General features: G+C 52.3%; 1 protein-coding gene across 1 annotated transcript; it reads right to left on the bottom strand.

Moving 5' to 3' along the window:
* Positions 1-306: 306 nt before the first annotated feature.
* On the bottom strand, positions 307-1,224 carry LOC128903568 (olfactory receptor 49-like). The gene has a single exon (XM_054187583.1). The coding sequence runs from the start codon at positions 1,165-1,167 to the stop codon at positions 307-309; it is 861 nt and encodes a 286-aa protein (XP_054043558.1). The 5' UTR covers positions 1,168-1,224.
* Positions 1,225-9,213: the final 7,989 nt, after the last annotated feature.

Below are 9,213 nucleotides of genomic sequence, written 5' to 3'. Positions count from 1 at the left end.
GTCCTGCTCCGGCTGCTGCCCTCACACCACCGTGCTCACACGTTCACACAGAAGATTCACTCACATGGAAAAGCAATAGAAATTAAGTTTAATGAGGAGACAGGACAGACTGCACTGGTCGTGTCCTCCCCTAAACTTCCCATAATAAGTGGGACAAGGTGTTCATTCCTCAGGAGCCTGTAATTTGGGTTCCCATCTGCCACTGTGCCTTTGTGCTCTTCTTGGTTTCTGGAGATGGGTTCCAGGCAGTTCTCCTGTGATGGGTCTGGGAGCAGCTGGGGCAGGGCATTAACATTTGATAGCAGATCATGGGAATTGCTGTCCAGAAATGCATCGTGATAAGGCGAAAAGCTTTATTGTTGCACGGGCAATGGCTTCATTCCGGGCCAGTATCACGGTCTTGTTTCTTAGACTGTAGATGAATGGATTTAAGAATGGGTACAGGACAGTGTTTAGCAAAGCCACCATTCCATTTGCCTGCGAGGAAATGTGTTCTGTAGGATGCACATAGAGAGCAATGCAGCGCGCATAGGTAATGGCCAAGGTGGTGAGATGGGAAGAACATGTAGTGAAAGCTTTTTTCCTCCCAGAGGCTCCTGGAAGGTGTAGAATACAGAAAAGGATGCCTGTGTAAAATGCCGGAGTTAAACATAAGGAACCCAGCATGACAAATGATAATAAAATAGAGTCCATTTTCCCAAGCAGGCTGGTGTCAGAGCAGGACAGTTTGAACAAGGGGGAGCTGTCGCAAAACAAATGGTGGATCTTGTTTGAGCCCCAGAAAGTCAGCTTGTAGAGGAGGACCAGGCAGTAACTCAAGAGTGTGGTGCCCATGACCCAAGCAGCAACAACCAGGTGGATGCAGAGCTGAGGCTTCATGATGGCAGCATTACGCAAACGCTGGCAGATGGCAACGTAGCGGTCAAAGGACAGGACAACAAGTAGAACAATCTCTGTAGTGCCCAGGGCAAAACAGAAATAGGATTGGGCAAAGCAGCTGCTTAGTGAGATTGTTCTCCTACCAGAACCCAGGATCACAAGCAATTTGGTGCTTGTGGAGGATGTAAACCAGATTTCCAGGAAGGACAGATTGCTGATGAGAAAGTACAGGGGGGTTTGCAGGTGGTGACCCACGCACAGAAGGAAAATGATGGTTGCGTTCCCCATCACTGTTGTCAGGTATATGAGCAGAAGGACCAGAGAGAGAAATAGCTGTAGTCTTTGATCAATCTAATCTAATTAGGTCAATTAGATATTCACAAGTCCATGGGCCCCGATGGGATGCACCCGAGAGTGCTGAAGGAGCTGGGGGAAGGCATTGCTGGGCCGCTCTCCATCATCTTTGAAAGGTCCTGGAGAACAGGCGAGGTGCCTGAGGACTGGAGGAAAGCCAACGTCACTCCAGTTTTAACAAAAGGCAAGAAGGAGGAGCCGGGGAACTACAAGCCAGTCAGCCTCACCTCCATCCCTGGAAAGATGATGGAACAGCTCGTTCTGGGCGTCATCTCAAGGCATGTGGAGGAAAAGAAAGCTATCAGAAGTACTCAACATGGGTTGACCAAGGGGAAATCATGTGTGACTAATCTGAAAGCCTTCTATGATGGCATGACTGGATGGATAGATGAGGGGAGGGTGGTAGATGTGGTCTACCTTGACTTGAGTAAGGCGTTCAACACGGTCTCCCACGGCATCCTCATAGGGAAGCTTAGGAAGAGTGAGCTTGATGAATGGACAGTAAGGTGGACAGATAACTGGTTGGAAGACAGAGCTCAGAGGGTCATGATTAGGGGCACAGGGTCTAGTTGGAGATCAGTGATGAGTGGCGTTCCCCAGGGGACGAGGGGATAGCGTGCACCCTCAGCAAGTTTGCCGATGACACAAAGCTGGGAGGCGTGGCTGACACACCGGAAGGCTGTGCCACCATCCAGAGAGACCTGGACTGGTTGGAGATCTAGACAGAGAGGAACCTTATGAGATTCAATGAGGGCAAGTGTAGGGTGCTGCACCTCGGGAGGAATAACCCCATGCACCAGGACAGGTTAGGGGCTGACCTGCTGGAGAGCAGCTCTGTGGAAAGAGACCTGGGAGTCCTGGTGGACAACAGGATGACCATGAGCCAGCAATGTGCCCTGGTGCCCAAGAAGGCCAATGGCATCCTGGGCTGCATCAAGAGGAGTGTGACCAGCAGGTGGCGGGAGGTCATCCTCCCCTTCTACTCTGCCTTGGTGAGGCCACACCTGGAGTACTGTGTCCAGTTCTGGGCTCCCCAGTTCAACAGGGTCAGGGAAGTGCTGGATAGGGTGCAGCAGAGAGCTACCAAGATGCTGAGGGGACTCAAACACCTCTCTTATGAAGAAAGGCTGAGGGATTTGGGTCTCTTCAGTCTGGAAAAAGACGGCTGAGGGGGGACCTTATCAACACTTATAAATAATTAAAGGGTGTGCGTAAGGAGGATGGGGCCAGGCTCTTTTCAGTGGTGCCCGGGGACAGGACAAGAGGTAATGGGCACAAACTTGAGCATAGGAAGTTCCAGCTAAACATGAGGAGGAACTTCTTGACTTTGAGGGTGGCAGAGCCCTGGCACAGGCTGCCCAGAAAGGTGGTAAAGTCTCCAACTCTGGAGACATTCCAAACCCACCTGGATGCGTTCCTGTGCAACCTGCTCTGGGTGACCCTGCTCTGGCAGGCGGGTTGGACTAGATGATCTCCAGAGGTCCCTTCCAACCCTATGATTCTATGATTCTGTGAAACCCACTTTCCATGCTATGGAATTTCATTTCAGTGCTGCATGTTCATTTGGGTTCAAACGAACAGAAACAAACCTAGAAAAAAACACGCTGGGCTAGTTTTTTGGAGAGGCAGTTTCAAAGTGGCAAAGCAGTTCAATACATAAATATTGAGAGCCAAGTTCACATTTCCAGCAAGGGGAAATGTCCCAATTTGCTAATTAAACTCTTTGGCCCATCCTGCCTGGAGTTGTACAGCAGTTGTGTCACACAGTAGCCAGTGTCAGAGGGAAGAGGGAGGCAGCGGGAACTGGAATGGTTTGAGCTCAAATGGAACTCAGACCCTGAGCTGGCAGGACAACACTGGCCGCAGTCGGACACAGCTTCCCTGAGACGACTGTGAGTTCAGACCATGGGCGTGGAGGATGCACAAACCTCTTGAAGTCCCATCTCGGCAGGGGAAGAGGAAGGGTTTGTGAGAGACACGGGCATGCAGGGAAAGAGCAGTGTGTGCATAGCAATGAGCGTGTGAAAGGCAGGAGAAGGACCTGAAATAGCAAGGGGTGTCATGCTGAAATGTCAGAGGTTGAATTTTCACTCTGAGGCAGCAGAATGAGGAGGATACGCACTTCAGTGCTGGGCTGTGGAGCTAAATAGAGGATTCTAGCATGTCTGGGGCTTGCAAATCTTGGGGGATAAATGAGCATTGACAACGCTTTTGGAAGAAAGCAAATAGGTTGGGAGGGGACACCCACAGGAATTGGCAAATCCTCATTAATCCAGAGCATTTTTTGGAGCTAATGAAGCTGGCACAGGCATGGGACAGTGTAGCTGCAGTGGGCATGGCTTTGGGCCTTGACACCCCAACAGACCTGAGTAGGCTTCTGCCTCTTCCACTGAGACCCAGGAGAAGGCACTCGCTCCTTAAAGCTCCAGCACCTCGTTGCCTCCTCACCCACCCACCACAGAGCCTGCAAAGGGTCCTCCTGCTGACCAGTACCCGGCTTCACACGCTCACACATTACACAGAGCCCTGAGCATTCCAAGAGGGAAAGGAGCTCCCTCCCCAAAGGATGGGGGTCAGGGCTTGGCCATCCTGCTCGGGGAAGCAAATCAAGGGCTTTCACAGTGACTTCCACGTTTAAATGTCTTCCTGTAGCAAGTGTCTCTGACATCCTTTCCTGCTTCACCAGCCCCCAGGGACAGGAACTTTGTCTGCTCATTCCCTCCTCGGTCTCTTCAGAGGCGGAGATCAGCAGGGCCTGCTAACACCCCCAGAAACCTGGAGGTTTGCTTCTGACTTTTACTTCTCCGGGGGCTTGCTCAGTCTTTCAGGATCTGCAGTGCAGGAACTCGGCACCAGAGGGCTCATTAACACGCCAAACGCCCTAAGGAGCCAGCTCTGAGCCTAATTCTCCTTTAGTCTTCCATTCTTATGGGGTTCATGAGAGAGGTGTCAGGAGTGGAGTCAAAGTGAAAAGATGCCAAAGCCAAGAGCCCAAGGGAATGAAATACTGGATTTTCAATAGCCAGTTCTGCATTAACACAGTGCTGCAGCTGGGTTACAGCACTGTCCTCTTTCTGATATTAGTGATAGCACCACAAATTCCAAAACACCCTTGAGAGCTGCTTTAGTTTTCCTCCTCTCCAAAGTTCAGCCTGCTCAGACCTTGACAGGATGACTTCAAATCTCTGTAACTCAAATCTCTCCAACCTTCTGCCATCCACCCTTCCTCTCTCACCCCAGAGCACTTCTCCCCAGCCCTTCAGCACATTACAAGGCCTCTGCTTTTTAGCTGCATGAAGTCAGGGTACTCCCTTGCAAAGTCACAGAATCACGGAATGATAAGGGTTGGAATGGACCTCTGGAGATCGTCCAGTCCAACCCCCTGCCAGAGCAGGGTCACCTAGAGCAGATGAAAGTCTTCCCTACAGAAGTCTTCTCTAGGTGCTGATCCCAATGATATCACCTCATCTTATGTACGGCTCCATCCTCCTTCTGCTGAGCTTCATTGATGGGCAGTTTTCCTGTTTCTTTCATGGTGGTTAGCCTTCCCTGCCTTTTTGTATTGTATGCATATCAAATAGTGTCAGAAGCAACACATTTATCCTCCACACCTTCACCCATTTCCAGCCGCAGTCTGAGATATTTCCCCTCTTGGAGCAGACATTGTGCAAAGCTGCTCCATGGAGGGAAACCCACTTTAGTGCTGCATATTCGTTTGGGTTAGAGAGAAGCACCAAAGACAAACGAAAGTCTGTTTCTTCTGTCAGTGAAGAGAAAGACTATGAGCCAGCAGTGTGCCCAGGTGGCCAAGAAGGCCAACAGCATCCTGGCCTTTACCAGGAACAGTGTGGTGAGTTGGACCATGGAAGTGATCGTCCCCCTGTGCTGGGCACCGGTGAGGTCCCACCTGGAGTGCTGTATCCAGTTTTAGGCCCCTCACTACAGGAAAAACATTGTGGGGCTGGAGCGGGTGCAGAGAAGGGCAAGGGAGCTTGTGAGGGGTCTGGAGCACAAGTCCTGTGAGGAGCGTCTGAGGGAAATGGGGGTGTTCAGCGTGGAGAAGTGGATGCTGAGGGGAGACCTTCTTGCTCTCTGCAACTCCCTGAAAGGAGGGTGTAGAGAGGTGGGGGTCAGTCTCTTCTCCCAAGTAACAAGTGATAGGACAAGAGGAAACGGCCTCAGGTTGCGCCACAGGATGCTTAGACTGGATATTAGGAAATTAGGAAGCACTGAAAGGGTTATCAAATATTGGAACAGGCTGCCCAGGGAAGTGGTGGAATCCCCATCCCTGGAGGTATTTCCAATTAGACGGGTCAACGTAGTGCTTAGCGACATGGTTCAGTGATGGGTTTTGTCAGTGTTAGGTTGATGGTTGGACTTGCTGATCTGGAAGGTCCCTTCCAACCTAGACAATTCTATGATACTGTGACCCCCCAGTTTCTCTAGGAGGTGGTCTGGGCTACCTTTTTCTTCCAGTACCCAAGTTGCAGGTGTTCTGGTCCCTCTAGTGTCCAGTCCAAAATTAGGGCCCCGCAGGCGTATTCTACTTTCTGGTTTCTCTGGTGTTTGCTTGTGGGTAAACCACTAACATACACACCAATGTTATATGCATATGCACCATTATCACCAGTTGCTGGCCCCCCAGCGTTCAAAAGGTCTGATGACTTGTGGTTCCCACTCCAGTGTCTGGCACTTGAACCTCCATCTGTGCAGAGAGAGCAAAGATCTCCCTCACCCCACAAATCTCTTGGAAAAGGAGGTATTAAGAAAACAGGACAGGCTGTGGTGATCAGTTGTGGGGCACAGCCAGGGAAGTGTCCTGACCAGCCACCTGTTTACACATGACCATCTCATTTCATCCCTTTTCTCTCTGTTTTCCCATGCTTCTTACTCCACAAACCTCCTTGATCCCAACCTTTCCCTTCCTTTGGTCCTTTCCTAGAAATCCCATGGCAAGTCTTGCACAATCCAAAAATGTGCTTTCTGGCTTCCCAGCACGAGTGTCAGACCTCTGATGCAGAATCCCCCCTCCTCAGCTGGGTGAATCAAAGAATCATAGAATGGTTGTGCTTGGAAAAGTCCTAAACAATCATCTAGTCCAAACCCCCTGACATGGGCAGGGACATCTTTCATTAGTTCTAGTTGCTCAAAGCTCCTGACCTTGGATACTTCCAGGAATGGGGCATCCTCAGTGGAGACTGAGGACAGTACAGGAGTAGCCTGAGCGTGCCTGAAGGGTGCTTTCAGAGCTGGTGGAGCTTTTCTTTGTAGTGGAAAACAGCATGAGAAAGAAATAATGCCCCAACATGCAGCTGGGGACGTGCAGAATGGACACAAGGAGAAAGAAATGTCACCCCAAGGGCAATGCTGTGGTGCAACACGACACCCAGAAGGAGCCTGGATCAGCCTAAGGCTTTGCGTTTCAAGGAGGAGCCAGGGAGTATGGAGAGATCTGAGCAAAGGAAGGTGAGGGCAAGGTGGGGCAGCTGGGTGGATAACTACAGCCTGCAGGGAAAGAGGCAGAGGTGATGGGACACTGTCGGACAGCCTGTGGTGGAGAAGACAGAGACCCAGCCCCTTCATGCCTTGGGCTATGGCTGTTGTCTCTGCCACTGATGCCTATGAGGAGACAACCAGTCCTTCCAGGACTGGGGTCTCATTGCCTCCTTGTCCATGCTCAGGAGCCTGGGAGGTGTCGTACCATAGTCCTGTCCTTGGCATTGCACATCTCCACATCCCCCTGTGCCAGGAAGAGCCCTGAGGAATGAGTGAGGGACAGGATCTCCCTTCCTGGGGGCTGGGGGTCGTGCCTTGGCCCTTTGGGTGATGGGGTCAGGGCTTGGCCCTTTGCGCTAATGAAACACATCCAGGTTTACTCAGCATCAGAGACACCTTCACCTTGCTTTTCCTGACCTGTCATCACGGCCTCCAGGTTACTGCTCTAACCAGACCCTGGTGATAATTTCTGAGTGGTGTCCCTCAGTGGGACCCATTAACACTACAAGAAACTTTGGAGTTTGAACCTGACTTTGACTCCTTGAGAGGTTTCTTCAACTTCCTCTCAGCATCCGAGGTTCATGGACTTGGCATCAAACCCACCAGAGGGGTCATTAAAAGGCCTTGGGCTGGTCCTCTGCGTCTGAGCTGGGCTGGGCTCTCCGCATGGAGGGAGCTCATGGCAAGCCGGCAGCGCTGCAGAGAGACAGGTCTGCCCAGGAGCAGCTCCTCTGCCAAGCGCAGCAGGGCTGAGGGCACTGCCTGCAGGCACCCGAGAGGAGCCAGGCACAGAGAGGACAAAGGCAGTCTGGGGTGGGAGGAGAGTTCTGAGCTTGTTCTTGGGGAAATCTTCACCCCTGTTGACACAGTCAGTCTCTGGCTGTAGGGCAAGGCAGGGGAGTCTCCTGGAGGGATGTTCTAGGGCTGGCTGAGAGGAGCTGTCAGGATGGCTCTCCTGGCTTCTCTGGTGTGGAGAAGGAGGACGTGCTTCCGAGCAGGGCTGCCCTGCTGCACCATGGCAGCGACAATGAAGGAGGGCTGCCTTCTGCGAGGGACTGTGGCAGGGTTTTGAAGACAGGTGGGTGTGCAGGCAGGGGTGCCCAGGGCTGTCCTTGAGAGCAGGGTCCCTGCACCCCAGGGGGCTTTGTGCCGGGGCAGGGACTCCTCTGCTGCTTGCCAGGGTCAGCTCTCAGCCTGCCCAAGGAGTTCCCCCCCGAGCTTCTGTGGGGAGAAGCTCTGGGGCAAAGGAGAGACTCCCCTCAGGGCAGGGTCCTTTGGCTCTTTTGAGAGTGTGCTGTGTGGGTCAGGGCTGCCCACAGCTGCAGATCTCCCCCAGAGCACTGGCAGAGGCAGCATTTACAGAGGAAAGACAAGGCAGGGGCTGCCTGGAAGATGAAGACATTGCAGGGTCTGTGCTCTCAGCTGTCTCCTGAGGGAAAGGAGCTGTCACTGTTCCACTGAGGAACCAGCAGATCTGCCAGAAAGCTCACAAAGTGCCTTCACCCCCTCCTCTCCCTACACACAGCAGCACCTTTGCTTCCAGCATCAGGCTTTCTCTCATCTCCTCCTGAGGAGCCACAAAGAGGGAGATGGCCCTGGGCAGTGCCCTGCTGCCAGGAGGGGTCTGCAGGGCAGAGCTGAGCCCCCAGCGGGTGGGATGGGCTCTGGGAGCAGGGAGAGGGAGGAGACCTGGGCACAGAGAAGCAGCTCCTGGCAGGGGCAGCTCCAGGCAGCAGAGACATGGGCAAGGGCTGGGGGAAACTGGCAACACGCACTGGGGAGGGGGCGCTCAGGCAGCTCTCCTTTGGTCCTTCACTGGGGATGTCTTCTGGGCATTCTCTGCTGGGCAATGAGCTGACTCTCCCCTCAGAACACCCCATCCTAGGGACCCCAGACTCTCTGCTTTGCCTGTCCTCTTGGCTTGCCAGCTGCCCCCAGAAAGGCAGAGCTCTCCTGTGGGATCCTAGGGAGGGCTGAGCCTTTCCTCGGGGGTCGGCACTCTCCTCACAGAGTCCTTTGCTTCTCTCTGTGAGGGGTTGTGTCCTGCTCTCTCCATCACAGCTCTAACTCTGCTTTGGGAAAGAGAATTTGTATATTTGTCCTTTCAAACAGTGCTCCGCTGTTCCCATATGAGTTCAGTTATTTGTTTGTGTATTGGGGTTTTTTTGAGTGGAATTTGTGTGTGAAGTCATGTTCAAGGCAGCACAAGCAGAAGCACAGGGCAGATGGAAAAAAGACTGATGGACACTGCAGCTCTCCTGACTCTGCACTAAACCACAGAGATCAGAGCCCTGTTTCCTGTCCTGTCTCAAGACTCCAGAGTTTCAATCATAAAAATTAGAATTTCTTCCTCTCAAAAGACCACTCACCAACTATGATTGTAGAAAAATCATAAAAACCAATCACTGAAAAGAAGACTGTCTTTGCTATAAGGCGTCTGTCCTAATTTTGTCTTGTTTTTTCCCTCCTTTGGACAGAGCCCCC

Source organism: Rissa tridactyla, unplaced genomic scaffold, assembly GCF_028500815.1.
Source record: "Rissa tridactyla isolate bRisTri1 unplaced genomic scaffold, bRisTri1.patW.cur.20221130 scaffold_47, whole genome shotgun sequence".
Classification (NCBI taxonomy): Eukaryota; Metazoa; Chordata; class Aves; order Charadriiformes; family Laridae; genus Rissa; species Rissa tridactyla.
This window is presented reverse-complemented; position numbering and strand designations above follow the sequence as displayed.

What these genes read in the sequence shown, in the direction of transcription:
- LOC128903568 (XM_054187583.1), bottom strand. Translation starts at nt 1,167, where the DNA reads ATGGGGAACGCAACCATCATTTTCCTTCTGTGCGTGGGTCACCACCTG.